The sequence below is a fragment of the Belonocnema kinseyi genome, chromosome 6 (assembly GCF_010883055.1).
Source record: "Belonocnema kinseyi isolate 2016_QV_RU_SX_M_011 chromosome 6, B_treatae_v1, whole genome shotgun sequence".
In the NCBI taxonomy this organism is placed as follows: Eukaryota; Metazoa; Arthropoda; class Insecta; order Hymenoptera; family Cynipidae; genus Belonocnema; species Belonocnema kinseyi.
The window spans coordinates 41450597-41469044 of record NC_046662.1 but is presented as its reverse complement, the minus strand read 5'-3'; the positions used below and the strand labels follow the sequence as shown (position 1 = coordinate 41469044).

At 27.5% G+C, this 18448-nt stretch overlaps 1 protein-coding gene across 1 annotated transcript in view; it reads right to left on the bottom strand.

Annotated features, from left to right (window-relative positions):
• LOC117175116 (putative polypeptide N-acetylgalactosaminyltransferase 9) overlaps positions 1–18448 on the bottom strand; it is a 524817-nt gene that overhangs the window by 89528 nt on the left and 416841 nt on the right. The window contains exon 6 of the mRNA XM_033364686.1: positions 10600–10769. Coding sequence (XP_033220577.1) covers positions 10600–10769 — 170 coding nt within the window. The remainder of the gene's footprint in view (positions 1–10599; positions 10770–18448) is intronic.

Genomic DNA, 18448 nt, shown 5'->3' with positions numbered 1-18448 from the left:
ATTTAAGTATTTTTTTGAAGTTAACCAGTACATTCATTATAACATAAAAAATAGTAATTTCTAGTAATTGAAATAACATTCATGACTTTCTAAAATAGTGTTAAATCGTGCTTCTAGGGTCTAAAACGTTCACAAATGTTTAAAATCATTAATTAATATAAATTTCGTAAATAAAATAATTGTTTTCCAGATAATAAAACGGCGTGTAAAATATTTATCATTTAAAAAATCATATTTTAACCCTATAAAGTGTAGTTTTTGAAGTAGAATTTCTTGTCAATTTCAGTTTAAAACATTTTTGTGACGTTTTGTACCATCAGTTTTTGGCAACAAATTTTTATACTCATGATATGATATGTTTGGAAACAAAAATTCTCCTGCCCTCAAACATTTAAGGGAAACTATAAGGATTCGATGAAGTTCATGAAAATCCAAGGTAAATTAAAAAATGCAAATGTATTTTAAAAAATTTTGAATATGAAAAGGCTTAATTGAATTTAGTAACTTTGAAATGAGCTTAGAAAAATACAAAGGAAATTGATGAAATTTCTGAGAATTGAAGGTAAGGTTAAAAAAATTCAGGATAAATTAAATAAAAACTTAAATTTTTTTTAAATCCATTAAATTAGTCAGAATTTAGAAAATTTATAAGAATTAATAAGAATTTTAAAAATGAAGAGAATTCCGAAGAAACTGACAGAATTCAGTATACATTAATTAGAGTTCATGGTGAATTCCAAGAAAAAAGTTTTTATTACTTCAAATTCTTGAAACTCTACTAATTTCTGACTAAAAAAGTTACTATTGACTACAAAACAATTTAAAAGAATTTAAATGGATTGGACACTTTTTTATTATAAAAAAAATGAATTTAATTCAGTAAAATTTCAGAGAATTTAGAAGAACTAAACGAAATGAGAAAAATTTTATGAAATTCATAAAAAAAATCAAGCTGAATACACTAAGGAATCAATGGAATTAGAATATTTCATAAATAAGAAAATTAAAAAAAATCGATTAACTTAAGTTGAATTGGCTAATTTAGAAGAAATTAATTTAAACAAATTTAAGGAAATTCTAAAAATTTTTACACAATTCAGGGTAAATTAATAAGAATTCATGGAAAATTTTAAAGAAAAATTTTTAATCACATCGAATCTTTGAAAACCCTACTAATTGCTTGAAAAAGTGACTAATGATTACAAAATAATTTAAGAGAATTTTAATGGATTAGAAAAATGGCAAAAATTCGAAAAAATCCATTAATTTCATTAAAATTTGAGTGAATTTAGAAGAAATTAAGGGAATTGAGAAGAATCCGATGAAATTCATAAAAAATAAAGCTGAAAAATTAGAAAAATTAAAAGGGCATTCGAAGATGAATTTAACAAAAAAATTTAAAACTCCATTAGATTGAAGTTGAGTAAATTTAGAAGATTACAAGAGAATAAAAAATAATCAAGGATAAATTAATAAAAATTGAGGGTGAATATAAAAAAATACAAAAAATATTTGAAAATCTTTTCAAATTTTGGAAATTCTACGAAATCTTTCACTTTTTGTAACGTGAGTTAAAATTTTTTTGAATTTTCTGTAAGTAATCTAAAATATTTTAAATCCCTGAAAATCTTTTTAAATCTTTTCTGAAAAAGGATTTTTCTTTCGATAAAAAAAGCAGAAAAAGCAAGATAGGTCGCGAAAGACATCGAATAGAAGGAAAAAGGCAGGAAAGAGAGAACGCGAAAATCCATGATTAAATTTTTGAAATAGATTCGTTTTTAAAAAGTAATAATGAATTTTAAAATAGTGCAGAAGAATTAAGTGTTTTTGAAGAGAATAAAAGAGATAAAATGAAAATAAAAGAACTTCCAGAAGAAAATAAAAATTTTAATGATAAAATGGATAGAATTTTAAATACAACGCAAAATTTGTTCAATCAAAGTAATGAGCCACGATATATATAAAATACCGTTCATTTGGAAGAAAACAATTTAGAATTTAACGAGGAAAGGCGCGCGTTAACAGGTACAAAAAAAGAATAACAAATAATAGAAACAGTGGTCAAGGTGGCGGTTACTCCTTACCGAAACCGGTGCAAAGGAAATCAGTAATTGGCAAAATTTGGACCAATTTATCCCAAAATTTAAAAATGTATATTAAAACGTAAGATACTCAGAAATCATAAAAAATCAAAGAAAATTTTTTCACGAGAAAAAAGATCAAGATATTCACGCCTTCGTGGCAGAAATTAAACAAGTATTCGAAAATTTAATGCCACGTCCAAGCCTAGAATGGCAATTAAGAAAGACTTATGAAAATTTGAGAATTGAATATAAAATTTAAATTGCAAGAAACGCTTTTTCAAATTATTCGGAATTATAAATTTTGGGATGAGAATGGGAAACAGAACTAGCAAAATCTAAAATTAGAGGTCAACAATTAAGCAGTTTTGATAAAGATAATAATAAAAATGATGAAGCAAATTACAAAAGTTAAAATAATATTCAAAATAAGAATCAGAAAAGAGATCATAAACAGAATTATAATAAAAATCAACAAAAACAGTTTAGATCAGTTTAGAGATCTTTTTTCAGAAAAATATGATATTAATATAGAGGTAAAATATTAATTTATATACGAAACATTAAATAATACAAGCCAAAATATATTTTATTCTCAACAAAATAGTCGATTAATTTACTTGGAAGAATAAAACAATGAAACTTATAGTGAAAAAAATTAACTTTCAAGCAAAAATCAAGAAAATAGTAATTTAATTAAAAAAATATTATTCAAGATGGCTTTTTAACAAAATAGATAAATTGTCCAAAATTTAGTTGAATTTTTAATTAAAAAAGATCAATTAATTGCAAAAATGGAATGGATAAATTATCAGTCGACAAAATTATTTTTAAGCTAATTAAACGATTTTTCAACCAATTAGTTAAATTTTTAACCAAACAATTGTTGTTTCAACGAGAAAATAAGAGTTTAGATTTGAACCTAAAAAAATTTTTCAACCATATTGTCGAATTTTCAAACAAAAAAGATTAAACTTCAATCAAAAATAATTACAGTTAAACAGTTAATTAGAATAAAACAAATTTCCATGAATAAAGTAAAATTTTGAATAAAAAATATCACTGTTTAACAGAATGATTCAACTCTTGAAAATACTAACTAAATTTTCAAGAAAATTGTGAAATTTTTAACCAAGCAGTTGAATTTTCAAACAAAGAGTTGAACTTAAAACAAAAAATTATCATTTTTAAAACATCTGCATTGAAAACAAAAAAGTTGCAGCTTTAAGAAAAAAATACGGTTTTTTAAAAAAAATAGTTGAATTCTGAAGCCAAAAACACGATTTTTTTTAGAAAACAGTTAAATTTTCAATCCAAAATAATTAATTTTCTACTAAACTAATAAAATTTTCAAGCATGAAAGAAAAATTTTCGACGAAAAGTACTATTTCAACCAAATTTTAATTAAAAAAAAATCAACAAAATAGTTAAATCTACAAATAATACAATAAAGGTTTAATAAAATAGTATAGCTTTCAATGAAGCAGTTGAATTTTTATGAAAATAGTTCAATCTTGAACCAATAAAATGAATTTGTACAAAAAACGATTTTTCAATAAAACGGATAAGTATTAGACCAAAAAATTTAATTTAAAAAAACTCGTTGAATTTTGGAAACAACAATTAAATCATTAACAAAATTGATAGATTTTTAAACAAATAGTTGAAGTTTCTAAAAAAGTGGGTTTTTAACAAAATAGTTCAATTTTCGAAACTAGAATTAAAATTTTTTTAAATTATTTAATTTTGAAGCCAAAAATTGAATTCTCCTAAAAAAGAGTTGAATTTTAAACCCGAAAATTTTCTACTAAAACCGATCAATTTTTTAGCCGGAAATGGAAGCATTAAATTTTCAGTTGAGAAACCTCATTATTAACAAAACAAGTTTTGTCAAGAAAATATTTAAACTATCGACAAATAAAATTAGTTTTTAACAAAATAGTTAAGTTTTTACGGAAGTACGTCCACTTTTACCCAAGTAGTTGAGTTTCTAGCCAACAAAGCCGAATACTTAATAAAAAAATGTAGCAATTAAATTTACAACGAAAAAAAAGATGAACTCTCAAAAAAATATTTAATAATTGATTTTTCAACTAAAAACGATTAATTTTCATCTGCAAATGGAAAAACTTAATTTTCAGAAAAAAAAAAATTTAGGATACCACAAAGACGAATTTTCTACAAAATAGTTGATTTTTAAGCACGAAAACTAGAATTTCCATCAAAAGAGCTTAACCATCCATCAAAATTAATTTTCAACCAAGCATTGCAAATTTTAACCAAGTAGTTGAATTTTAAACTAAATAGTTCGTATTTAAGCAAAAATAAAAAAAGGAATTTGTTTTTAAAAATAGGTGGAAAATGAGGAATTCTATTTAAAAAGAAGAAAGAGGGAAATAGGAAAAATTAGTATAAAATTCGAAATAGTAGATTACTTTCGTAAAATAATAAATTTTATGATTGATGATATTTTGTGTTGCCTTATAACATTATTAACACGGTGATAATGCCAGTTGCAAAATTGAATCAATCAATTCAATTAAGTTAATTGAATGTCTGGAATTTAATGAAACAGTTGGTTTTTGCGAAGGAAGAAATAAATTAAACCTTCTAATCCTTCGTTCAAATCTGTCCTTTTATTTCATAGATTCGGTTTTTCCCTTCTAATTTAATTAAAGGGAATGCCGACTATTCTCACAACCATCCAATTACGTTCACCTAATTAATTCTATTTTGTCGCTGCTATGACAGAAGTCGCATAATACACACAGTAATATTAGTGAATAATTTTGAAAGTATGTAGATATGGAAATTCTAAAAGGGGATATTCAAAGTGCTAAACCTCATAAAAGAAGAATTGAAAGAAGAAAGAACAATGAATAGAAAGAGATTATTTTAAAATCGATAAACGATGAAATAAAGTTTCGGATTAGACTGCAAAAAAACCTTAATTTTTTTAATGAAGAGGGAACCAGGATAATTGAAATCCGAGATAAAAAATCTACCTTAAATCTACATTTATTTTTATTTTTTATTAATTAAAAATTAAAAAATTATTACAAAAGCTATTCAATTTTTAATAAAATAAATGCCTCGCAATCACTAAAAAAATAGTGTAAATAGTTTGAAAAATGTGTTTTAGTTTCACAAATATTGTTCCAAATATTAAACTTACATGTAGTTCGAATTTAAAAGTTTCAAGTTCAAAATGAAAAAAAGGTAGAAGGGAAAAAATGTTTTTTAAACAAACTTTTAGTTTTCTAGCCTAAGATTTTTTAAGTATTAAAAATATATTTTAATGTTTGTTTGAAATGTTATTCTTTAGTCAATAATTTATCAACATCCTATTCATTTATCGCAGGCTTCACAGTATTTCCCCTACTCTCCTCTTTTTCTTGTTTTTCCACTTAAATGCGAAATAATTTTTTCCGTTGAAGATATTATTATTTGTTTGCAAATTAAATTATTTTATTGACAACGATTCATTCAAAATAATTGAAAATTAAACAATTGCTCAAGAAGCAAAATAATTATTTACCTTTTAATAATTCAATCCCCTTTTTTGCTAAAAAAGTTGATTGCAATGGTCAAAAATATTTGCTAAATAAAAAATTCCAATTTTTCAGCGTAATATTTTCAAAATACTAAAAATAAATTCCCATGTTTATTAAAATTGTTATCTTTTTTTCTGTGAGTTATCAAAATTCACATTTATTTATCGCAGGCTTCTTAGTCTTTTCGCTGTTTTACTCTTGTTTCAATTTCTCGACTTAAATGCGGCCTGAATCAATATGAATCAATAAGACAATCAAATTATTTGCTGTTAAAGTTCATTCTTTTTGGTTAAAAAGTCTACTATACAATTTTTGGTTAAAAATTGATCTTTCTTTGTCCAAACTTGGATCATTTTGTTGAAAAATTATGAATTTGCTTAAAAATTCATACTTCTTAATTGTAAATTCACCTGCTTTGTTAAGATTTCTTATTTTCGTCTAAAAATTAAACAATTTGATGAAAAAATGAGTATCTTATGTACAATTTTTTTTCTTGAACATTAATCTTTTTGGTTAAAAATTAATCTTTTTTTTTAATGAAAATGAACATTTTGTCAAAAATTCAATTAGTCAATAGAATATTGGTATTTGTGCTCAAAAATTCATCAATTTGGTACAAAATTTAACTATTTAGTTAGAAATTTATTTATTTTGTCCAAAATTCGTGCTTTTTTTAAGAATATTCATTTTTTAGTTAAAATGCAACTATTTAATTTAAAAGTAATCTGTTTTAGTTGTGAAGTCAAGTATTTCGTGAAAAATTTGTTTTTGTTGGTTAACATTATTTTTAAATGAAATTTTTTTTATTAAAAATTAAATATTATATTTTTCGTTGAAAATTCATTTATTGATATGGAAAATTCAACTCCTTGCTATAAAGTTCAACTACCTGCTTAAAAGTTATTTTTTTATTAATATTTCAAAATTTTAGTTGAAAATTAATTTTTGTTGTTGTAATTTTTTTTTGCAAACTGAAAATTTAACTATTTTGTTAAAAATGCAAAGCATTGAATACAGATTGCATATTTTTTGAGTATTCACATTTTTCGTTTCATAATTCAACTATTACGTAAAAATTTGTTCTTTCTTTGAAAATGGAGTAATATGAGGGGAGGAGGAGTAGTAGAAGTAAAAGAAATTAAATGAGGGATAAAAAATATAGGGAAATTATGGGAAAGTAAGTAGGACAAGTTGCGGGAAATTTTAGAAGGGGAATGAAGGAAATGAGAAGAAAAGGATGGGGAAAGTAGGAAAAGGGAAAGTAGGGAAAGGCAAAGTAGCGGATTAACGGAGATTAAGAGAAGGAAAGGAAAGTATCGGAAAATGATGGGAGCGTAACTGGAAGTAGTAAGAGGTAATACGTGGAGGGTAAATAGTGAAAATGAGGGGAAAGCAAGGGAGGGAAGTCACTATAAGTGAGCTAAAGCATAGAAAATGAAAATAAATAGGGGAAAGGAATGGAGAACCGGGAGAGGATGATAAGTAGGGGAAGTTGTGGAAAATTAGGCAAATTTGGACAAATGAGGATAGGAGAAGGAAGGGAGAGTAAGGGGATAGTAATTTAGTAAAGTAAGAAAAAGGAGTGGAAATAAGGGGAGGGAAAGTAGCGGAAACAGCGGAAATTAAGAAAGGGAACGGGCAGTATCCAGAAATGACAGACGGGTAGGAAGTAGTGGAAGGTAGCGGGTGGAGTGAAAGTATTTGAAGTGAGGCGAAAGCATGAGAAGAAAGTCACTCTAAGTTAGGTAAGGTATGAGGAATGTTTAGAAATGAAAGTTAGTAGGGGAGGGGAATAGAGGACCGGGGAAGGAGGATATGTAGTGAAATGCGGATAAGAATGTAACGGGAAGTAAGGAGCGAGTAATTGAGTGAAGTTAGAAAATGTGTGGAAATTAGGGAAGGGAAGGTAGTAGAAGTGATGGAATTAAGAAAGGGAAAGGGATGTATCGAGAAATAATGGAAGTGTCACTGCAAGTAGTGAGAGGTAATAAGTGGAAGGGAAGTAGTGAAAGTGAGGGAAAATCAAGGAAGAAAAGTGACTGTAAGTAAGGTAAAGTATGAAAAACGTTTAGAAATGAAAGTAAGTGAGGGAGGGGAATGGAGAACTGGGGAAGGATAGCAGAGGAAACGGAAATGTTTGCTTGGGAACGAAGAGGAGGGGGAAGTAAAGAAGGGAGAAGTTCGAGGAGGGTGCAAAGCCTGAAACGAGGGGAGGTAAGTAGGGGAATGTAGAGAGAGTGGGGAAGATGTTTGAATGACTTAATTAACGACTTAATAGGCTACGAAACCCTTTTTTGTAGATTCAAGGAGCCTACATGAACTTTTTTTTTCATTTTTCAAATAGGGTGTCTAAATTCTACAGATGAACAATAAATAAGACAGAGGTAGAGTAAAAAGATTAAAGAAGTCGAGATTTTATTATCTCATTTGGAAGATAACAGAATCAGGCAGCGGTTGGTCAGCTTTGGTTTCCATAATGGAACCACCATGGTGAGAGGTGGGGATAAGTATGTTTATGAGGCTCGCTTCCGGCCAGTCCAACAGGCTTATCTGGAGCTTTTAAGGGTTTGAATAACCCACTTCCGGAAACCCGCTTCCACCACGACGCAACCATAATTAATCTTTGTTTCTCTTTTTAGAGTCCCTTTCCTATTTGGTCCTCTTAAACACACTTAATTTTAAAATGGTGAAACGAGCGTGATTAGGGCGTAGGTCAGGACTGTCATAAAGGAAGTAGTTAAAAAGACCAATATAGCATTTTTAATCAAAAGTGATTGGGTCTACCTACAACTATCCTTTCGTTTATAAATATAAATGTCAAGAATTATAAATTAATCTTCTTTAATAATCTGGCTGGATTGATCGCATTACAGTAGATAGTGAATTTACAGTAGATAATAGTTAATTTATGGTTCAAACATATCATAACTTTTTTTCCAGGTGATTTTGACCCCTAATAGTTAATTAAAAATACTAATTTTGAGTTTAATGGGTAATTATCTTTAATTAATATTTAAGATACTATATGTGTAAATTATATAGAATAAAACTTTATTATTTAACATATATTTGTGCTTGTAATTAAACATTTTAGCCACTGTAGATTTATTATCTACTTTAGAGTGGTCTCTCGCATTTAAGACTTTATAGACCAAAATTCTCATAAAACAGGGTAAAGTAAGTGATTTTTCACGATAATAGAAAAATAATAAGGGAACCCATTTGTTGAATTTTCAACCAAATTGTTGTATTTTTTTACTATTAAGGTAAAGTTTCTACAAAACACTGGAACTTGTAACCCAAAAATATTATTTTTCACAAAAATAGTTCATTTTAAATTTAATAATTAAATTTTTAATTAAAATCGTTGAATTTGCAACAAAAAAAAAAGAAATTAAAAAAAAAATTGTTGCATTTCGGACTGAGCAAACAAGAACTTTCTACAAAAAATTCGATTTCCTACCCGAAAATATGAAGCTTTAAGAATAAAGTTAATTTTTGATAAAATATTTCAGCGTAAAACTCACAAAAAAAATTAATTTTCAACCTACGTATATGAATTTTCACCAAAAAAGTTAATTTTCCACACACAAAAAATGAAATTTCAACGAAATATTTGAATTTTTTATTAAAAAAAAAGGATTTTCTACAAAAAATTCCAGTTTTAACCTTGAAATCTCAATTTATATCAAAAAAATTAATTTCGAAACGAAAGTTGAAAGATTACGCCCCCCCCCCCCCCCCCAAGAAATAAAATTCTCCAAACAATTTCATTTTCAGTACGAAACTATGAACCTTCAAGCAAAAAGATTAATTTTCAACCAAAAAGAATGAACTTTCAAAACAATTGTTTAGTTTTTCAAAAAATAATTAAATTTTCAACCAAATAATAATTCTCGCTAAAAAGTATAAATTTTAACCAAAAATATAGTTTTAGGCTTTTAAACCTGAAAATATCAATTCTAAATTTTAAAAAAGTTACTTTTTAATCGAAAAAGATGATTTTTCCTCCAAAAAAGATAAATTTTCAATTCAAAGGGTCGAATATTCAAGGTTCAAAGACGAAGTTTTTAGAAGACAATTTAAGTTTGAACAAAAAAGGTAATTTTGAACCAAGACAGATGAATTTTCAACCAATGAAGATAATCTTTCCGCCAAGAAATATAAATGCTAAATTCATCAGGAAGAGTTTTCTATATTTAAAAAGAAAAGTATTAAACAAAACCTCAACAAAAGAGAGTGCATTTTCAACAAACATGCTGAAGTTGCAAGCCAAAAAGACGATTTTTTTAGCAGATAGTTACATTTTTAACAAAAAAATTTATTTTGAACAAAGAAAGATGATTGTTCGTCAATGAGATGACATTTCAACCAAAAACAAATGAACTTTGAACCAAAAATAGTTAATTTTTCTTATTGGCTTCTATTAATAGAGTTTGTAATAAGGCTTAAAATGAGAAAAAGGGAGGTTTTTTAAAAAAGGGTATAAAGACAAATTATACAAGAAGGACGTAAGCAGCATTTGTTCGACATAATATAACTTAAAGTTTTTTAAAATTGTAAGTTGAATTTTTGAAGTAAAATGTTTGTAGTTCAAAACAACCAATCTTCCATGAAGAATGATAAAATATCCTATTATTGTTAAAATATTTAAAATAGTCTTTTCAAATGAATTATTTTATTATTAAAAATAAAAATTTTAGACAAAAATACTGGCATAACATAACAAAAAATTGTTTATCATTGTAAATTCTATGGTCATATGAAAATCTAAAGAATTTTTAAATTAAAAATAAGAATTATTGACAAAAAGCAAGAATTCACACAAAACAAATTTGCGAAATGGTAAATCTTCTTTGTAATTAGATGATTTTTGTTCAAAATAACCGATTTTTTTTCTTGTTTCGGACATTAACCAAATTGAATCAGTATAAATTTAGGTATTTATGGATAATATTACTCACGCATATCGGAGAAATCATCAACAAGGATAATTTCCTGAATTAGATGATCGGGCGATCTATCCAGGACTGAATGTACCGTTCTCAATAAAACAGACCAAGCCTCATTATGAAAACAAATAATCACAGCTGTGGGGGGAAGATCCTTTTTGTATCTCTCAGGCTCCTTGCACCTGAAACAAAAAAATTATTTAATTTGATAAACATGTATACTTTTTCTAGAAAGTCATTATTATAATTTAAACAAACAATTTAAATCATTAAAAGATGAAGTCAACTTCGAACATACATGAAAGAATCATAAAAGTAGTATAAGCATGTTATATGCAGACATCGTTAAAATCTAGACAGCACAACATTCTTTTAATAAGCATTATATTGCGCTTTATTTACAAATAAAAAGAAACTGTGCTCCGAACTCCTACAAGTATAAACACGATAAATTCTAATAATAAATAAATTTAATTAAAATATTATCTGAAGGATTGACGCTACCCTTATTTATCTCAGAATTTTTACGGATTAAATATACTATTTTAGAATCCCAATAAGCTACTTTTTCGCGTAGTGCAGATATCGAATTCCAGAATTTTTTTATTTTCCTACCACCCTATTGAACATAAGAAAACGAAATTTTATTTAAAATCAAAATTAAATGTACTTTCTTTTGAATAAATTGATACAAAGATATCCAAAAATCAAAAATTTACAAAAAAAGTTATTAGCAAAGAGTAAGATATTTAGAAGTAATTTTTCATTCTTTGTAATTTCAAGTCAGCTTAAAGCTCCAACCAGTAATACAATACGTTTAGGCCAGACATACAAGGCGTCATTTTTATCTAGTAGTAAAAATCATTTTGAGTCAGACCTAAAGTAGTTGAAATAGTTTAGGTTCTTTCAACAAATCCATGGGCAGTATTAAGCAGTGTACAATTAGGCATTTTAAGTTAGAAACAATGAATATCAAGTAGTATAAGTCATTTTTCATCAGCCTCGAATAGTATTTGGCAGTGTTAATTTTCTGAAGTCAGTCATGTATCGTATGAACTAATAGAAGTTATTTTAAGTCATTTATAAACGCTGCGAAGTAGTATAAATCATTTAAAGTCAGAAGCAATGCATAATAAGTAGTTTAAGTAATTTCGAGTAAGACTTTAAAGGGCATGACATAGTGAAAGTTCTCTTAACAGAGAGGAATGTACCAAGTAGTAAAAGTAAATTGAAATAGCACACATACTCACACAACTGTGAAGTAGTCTAAGACATTTGGAGTAAGACTTACATCGTCTCAAGTAGTTTAACTTCTCTTAAGTCAGCCATGGGCGTTATTAAGTAGTGCAACAGACTTTTATGTTCAAAATTCCCTCAAAATAGGAGCAACAGATCGATTTTTCACGAATCTTGGGAAACAATAGTGAAATACTTTCTCTTTAATAAAATTTATACAGGTAGCGTATTCCTAAGATTTCAATTTGAATTATATTGCATTTTCAAGAAAATAGTTGAATGTTTAACAAAGAAAGATGAATTTTTAAACAAATGGTATAATAAAAAAAAATTATTTTTAACCAAACAGTTGAATCAGCAAACAAATAGTTAAACCTTCAAGCAAAATAGATAAGTTTGTCACAAAAAAGTTGAATTTTTAACACAAGAACATTTATTTTCTATAGAAAAATTCGAACTATCCACAAAATAATATGATATTCAACTAAAAAATATCAATTTTAAGTCCAAAAATAGAATAGGTGAATTTTCGGTTAAACAATGGATTTAAAAAAAAGACTTTTCAACAAAAGAGTTACATTTCCAACACAAGAAATGAATCTACAAGCTGTAAAAATAAAATGTTTTTTATGAAAGTCGTTCAGGTTTCCACCCATTTTTTCATATTTCAAAAAAAGCCACAGATTTTTAAAACAAAAAGCCAAACTTGCAACTTTTAAGTCAGAAAGGAAATTTTTTTTAAAGTTGAAGTTTCAAAATAGAAAGAAGAATTTTTGTATGGGTAATTCAACTTCCAACCAAATTGTTAAATCTTTGATCTTCTTTTCAATTAAAAAGACTTAACATCATCATTTTTTGACATGATTGTTGAATTTTGAACAAAATAGTTCAATTTTCGACCAAAAAAGATTAATTCTGGGCTAAAAATATAATATTAGACTTTTCAATTTAAAAAAATTGTCAACCGAAAAAGATGACTCTTCTAGCGAACGATAAATTTTTAATCCAAGGGGACGAATGTTTAATCCAAAAAATGATTTTTTAATCCAAATGGACGAACTTGCTATAAAAAGAAAATTAAAAAAAAATTAACTCAATTGTGAATTTTGAAGTAAAAAAGGCGAATTTTCTACAAAAACGGTTGAATTTTCAACAAGAAAAAATATTATTGTTTGCGAACTAAGCAGTTTTTTAGTTATTCTTTGACCAAATAGTAACATTTTTAACAGAAACAGGTCAATTATAAAGCAAAATATAATAGTTGAAATTTCAATTAAAAAGAATCAACTTTAAACAACAAAAAAAGAATTTTCTTGTTGAAATATGAATTTCCAATCCAAGAGGATGAATTTTCAATCTGAAAAATGAATTTTCAATCTAAAAGGACGAATTTCCTAAACGAAAAGATAAATCTACAAACAAGAAAGATAACTATTTAATAAATAGTTTAATTTTCAGCAAAGGAGTATCTTATTGGTTCCTAGCAATGTAGTTCGCATTTAACCTAGTTGATGAAAAAAGGGGAAGGTTTCTTGATAACAGGGAAGAAAGGAATTCTTACAAAAATTTAACAGAAAAAGTGGGAGCAGTTGAAAGAAATATAAAGTCTGGTAGGAGTAAATTTAAGATAATTCTAAGGGTTGTCAAGTAGAACGATGCATTTAAATCCAGACACATCACATGTTAAGTAGTATAAGCCATTGTATGTGATGCGAAAATAAAATATAACAAGTAGTGCCAGTCAATGTATGTCAGACAACCAAGGAGAGTTTGTCATCCAAGTAGTATAGACCCAGTGTGGTCAGCCTTTGGAATATTTTTCACAGCGCATCAGTTGCTTATTTTTACTTACAATAAGAACTATACCAGACTATAAAAAAGGCGATTTTTCACAAGTCAGTGAAACGCGAAAGGTGATTTTCAGGAAAAGAATCGTTTTTGTCGAATCTACGAAACTCTGGCGTCATTGAATAACCTTTCCTGATTTCAGTAGCTGCACACTTTATACCCATTGGTATCCGTTTGTCGCTGAAAAGTGGATATCGCTGTTGGACGCCAATCGACTGGAAATAACTGAATCGCTTACCGATTGAAGGGTCTTTCTCCTTCGTTGAAATGCTGACTCATCTTATCGGACATGGCAATTTTCGCGAAACTTTTACAAGCTACAGACGAAAAGCTGCAATTTTTGGAATAATTTGTAGTCGAACTTGATTGAACTACTTTCAGTTAATTTTCGTAAATTCTTTTAAAAACGGGAAATATTTTTATTTATTAGGAAAATAGGGGAAGAATAGAAAAATTAATTCTTTGAAATAAAATTAATGTTCATGTACCACGTGCATTTATTTTTAACGAAAAAGTTGGCCCACGAATAAATACGATAATTTTCGTTTTATGCTCATTGGAAAAGAAAAGTAAAATTAATGAAAAAATCAAATTTGAAAAAAAACTTTCATGAAAATGTTTGATTTGGGAAATCTAGTACTGCCCTTTCAGGGTATTTGCGCACCTACTATTAGGAAAAAAACTGACCTGTTAAATCGCTGATGTAGTCAAAATTACTTTTTTTTTAATTTAACAAATTTTTTACAACGGCATATTTCTTGGTAGACAATTCAACTGTTTTGATAAAAATGAGCTCTTTTTTCCCTTGAAAATTCAACAATTTTATTAACACATTTGTTCTTGCTTAACTAAATTTTTTTTTTTTTTTTTTGAAAATTGGACTATTTTGTTAATTATTTATGTTTTGAGTTTGAAAATGTATATCTTTCTCTAGAAATTTGACTTTTTTGATTAAAAAATCAACTGTGTGAATGAAAACTTTCATTTTTATCGGTTGAAAATGAACTTTTTTGTTGAAAATTAAACTGTTTTATAGAAAATTAAATGGTTTAGTAGAAAATTTAAGTATTTATCTGAAAATTTGTGTTTTTTAAAAATTCCTCTTCATTGAATGAATATCAATTTTTTGGTTCAATATACTAATGTTTCGTTAAAATTTAATTTGTTTTATTCAAGGATTCAAGTATTTTCTTGAAAATTAATATTCTCGAATTGAAATTCAACTGTTTTGTAAAAATTTTTTTATTGAAAATTAATTTTGTTTAAAATTTATATATTTTGTTGTAAATTCATCTTTCTTGGTATAAAATCGACCCTCTGGGTTGACAATTCTTTTTTTTTTAATAAAAATTTTTCCATTCGGTTATAAATTTATCTGTTTTATTTATCGATACAAGCAATCTCTTTAAAATTGGTTTTTGTCGAAAATGATCTTTTTGCATAGAAATAATTTCTAAAAAGTTCATATTTTGGGTGCAGATTCACAATTTTAGTTGAAAATTATTTTTTTATTGGGTTGTAAATTCGTTTTTCCCTGAAAATTAATTTTTTTAATGCAAATTTGACTATTTTGTTAAAGTTTTATATTCCCGGGTTGTAAATTAAACTATTTTGTAGAAAATTCAATGTTTTGGCACATAATGAAACTCTGTTGCAGAAATCTTTTTTTTTTTATTGAAAATGAATTCTTCTGAATGAAAACTTATTTTTGTGAATTATACAACTGTTTTTTGTTTTTGTAATTTTTAGGTAAAACCTGTTTTTTCAACTTTTGCTTGAAATGATTTAATTTTTTTTTTAAATTTAATTTTTTAAAATAAAAATTCAACGATTTTGCTGAAAATCAATATTTTGGAGTTAAAAATTCAACTGTTTTGTAACAAATTCAACTATTTGGTACAAAATGAAACTGTTTTAAAGAGTTTTTTTTTCAAATTTGAAAATTAATTCTTCTACATGAAAAATTTAACTACTCCACTTTTGGTTACAAATTGATCTGTTTTAGTTCAAAAATTCAACTGTTTAATAAAATTCTGAAACGAAAAAGACTTTTTACTAACATCTCATTCACACTCTTCAATATCTTTAGTTGATATTTTGTTAATAATTGGTCTTTTCGGTCAAAAATTATTTTCATGCTTAAAATTTCAACTTTTTGGTTGAAAGTTTATATATTTTGTTGGAAATTTGTCTTTTCTGTTGAAAAAGGAATCTCCTTGGATGAAAATTCAACTATTTTTGTTAAATGCTCTTTTATTTTGTTGTAAATTCGTCCTTCTTGACATAAAATTAATCTTGTGTATTAAAAATTAATTTTTAAAAATAAAAACCTTACTATCCGATTGTAAATTAATCTTTTTTGTTAAGGATTCAAGCATTCTCTTAAAGATTCGTTTCTGTTCAAAATTATTTTTTCAGATGGAAAACTCTTTCTCAAAAGTTAAATTTTTTTGTTGAAGATTCACAATTTTAGTTGAAAACTCGTTGGCTTTTTGTTGTTAAAAGTTCGTTTTTTTCTTCAAAAATTAATTTTTTCAACTGCAAATTGAATTATTTTGTATAAAAATAAATTATTGGGTATTAATTTAAACGGTGATGAAGAAATTTTTATTTACTGAACATTAATTCTCTTCAATTATAATTGAACTATTTCACTGAAATTTAACAACAAAGGGGGGTGCGTGATTAAATATTTTAGAAAAAAGCATGATGTAATTTATGTATGAACCCGACGAACTTGAATATTTTTCTAGACCCACAATGAAGAAGAATAATAGAATGAAGGAAGACAGGTTTTTAAAGAGGTAGTAATGAATTTAGAAAAAAAGGTTATCTAAAAATAATTAGAGTCAATAGGGTTAAGTGTGATAGAAATAACAAAATTTACGAAAACCATTTGGCCAAGACACTTCACCTGAATCAATCCTTTTCTGATATTTCTAAGAAATTTTGACCCAGGCGAAAAAAATTCTTTAAAAAGGGGGAAAAGAGGGAAATAGGGAAATAATGGTGAAGTCTGTGATATTTTCAAGGTTCTATTTGAAGCTGCTTTTGTCATTTTCTCGGAGTGAAAGGGGATATCCAAAAAGCGTTAGGAAGTGGATTATCTGCAGACATGAGATGAGTATAGAGCCAATAAGGAAGTCGAATATGAATGAGTTTGCAGCGCTCCACTGTGTCTGGTGTTTGGTGTCGGTGTCGAAGATCCTTCTGGGTATAGACAAAGCTTGGGTGCTATTGCCTATCCCTCTTGGGGATTTATGTGATGCATATGGAATTTCTGTCCGACCCAGTCGACAACATGTTCCTCGATCGCAAAGTCCTCTTGAGACTTTCCGAGATGAAGATGCTACTGCCGGCTTCTCGAATATTATTCCGAGGTTCTCTAGAAGCTCTTCTACATGCTGAGTATAAACTGAATCTGCAAAATTGCTTATAGATGCATCTACTGTCTTCTCTTTCTTACGACATTCCATGAAATTTATTTCTGAGACTTTCTTTTCTGTATAAAAGAAAGTTCTAATAAAATCCTATCAAGATCTCTAAAATATTTTTAAAAAAGTACCACAGCCCGTCCGTGCGTCAGATTTTTTCCACAAGACGAGATCTGGGACAAGATTCAAGACAAAAATCAAGACGGGGATCGAGACGAGGCACAAGACATGATTCGAGACAAGGCGCGAGATAAATTTTGATACGAGGCTCGAGAGGGAACGAGGATACGAGGCAGAAGGGACCAGAGAGAAAAGGGTATAGAAAGAGGAGAATTGAACGAATCAGCAGATTACAAAACTTTTTTTGTAGGTGCATGTCGCTTACTTTTCCTGTTTTTAAATACTATCTGTATAAAAATTCCTGAATAAATCTGATTTAATTTATGATTTTTCTAAGCCTATCATTTAAAAAATAGCATAAATTCATTATTTAACATTCCTCAAATTATTTTTATTTCCCTAACCAAGAATATTTAGAGAACAAAATGCTAATCGAGAAGAGAATCGAAACAAGACCTGGAACGAGATTCGAGGCGAGGTTTGAATCAAGATTCACGACGAGGATCGAGACGAGGATCAAGTCGATATTTAGGGCGACCTCTGAGATAAGATTCGAGACAAGGCTCGAGACGAGGCTCGTGGCATTATTCGAGACGAGGCTCAAGACGAGACTTGAGGCCAAAATCGAGACGAGAATAAGACGAGATTTGAACGACTTAGTAGGCTACGAAACTCTTTTTTTAAGTGCATGTCGCCCACTTTGATTGTTTTTTTTTTCAAACAATGTCTGCTGCCTGAATTAATTTGCTTCAGTTCATGATTTTTTATGCTTACTATTTTTTTTTTTTTGAAATCAGCATGAATGATTATTTCTATGAAAGCGTCAAGATTCATTATTTTTACTAGGTGAAAATGAATAGGGTGCTTGAAAGCTAGTGACTGCAAAACTTAATTTTGAAAATTCCTCGACTAATTTTTAATTTTCTCTACAAAAGAAAATTTCGTTTTAATCCATTGGATTGAGAAAAAGTAACTCAATCAAGAAGAATGCAAGTGAATTGAACAAAATCAAAAGTATTTAAAAGACTTTAATACAAATTATCAGATTTCATGGAACATCCAAATGAATTAATATAAATGCCGAAAAATATTTGTAGATCTCTTTAAATCTTTGAAGCCCTACGAAATCCCTCACTGCTTGTAAAAAAATTCTTTTGCAAATCATTGAAATATCATAAAACCCCATCAAATTAATAAAATCCTCAAATTGATGGTAAGCCCCT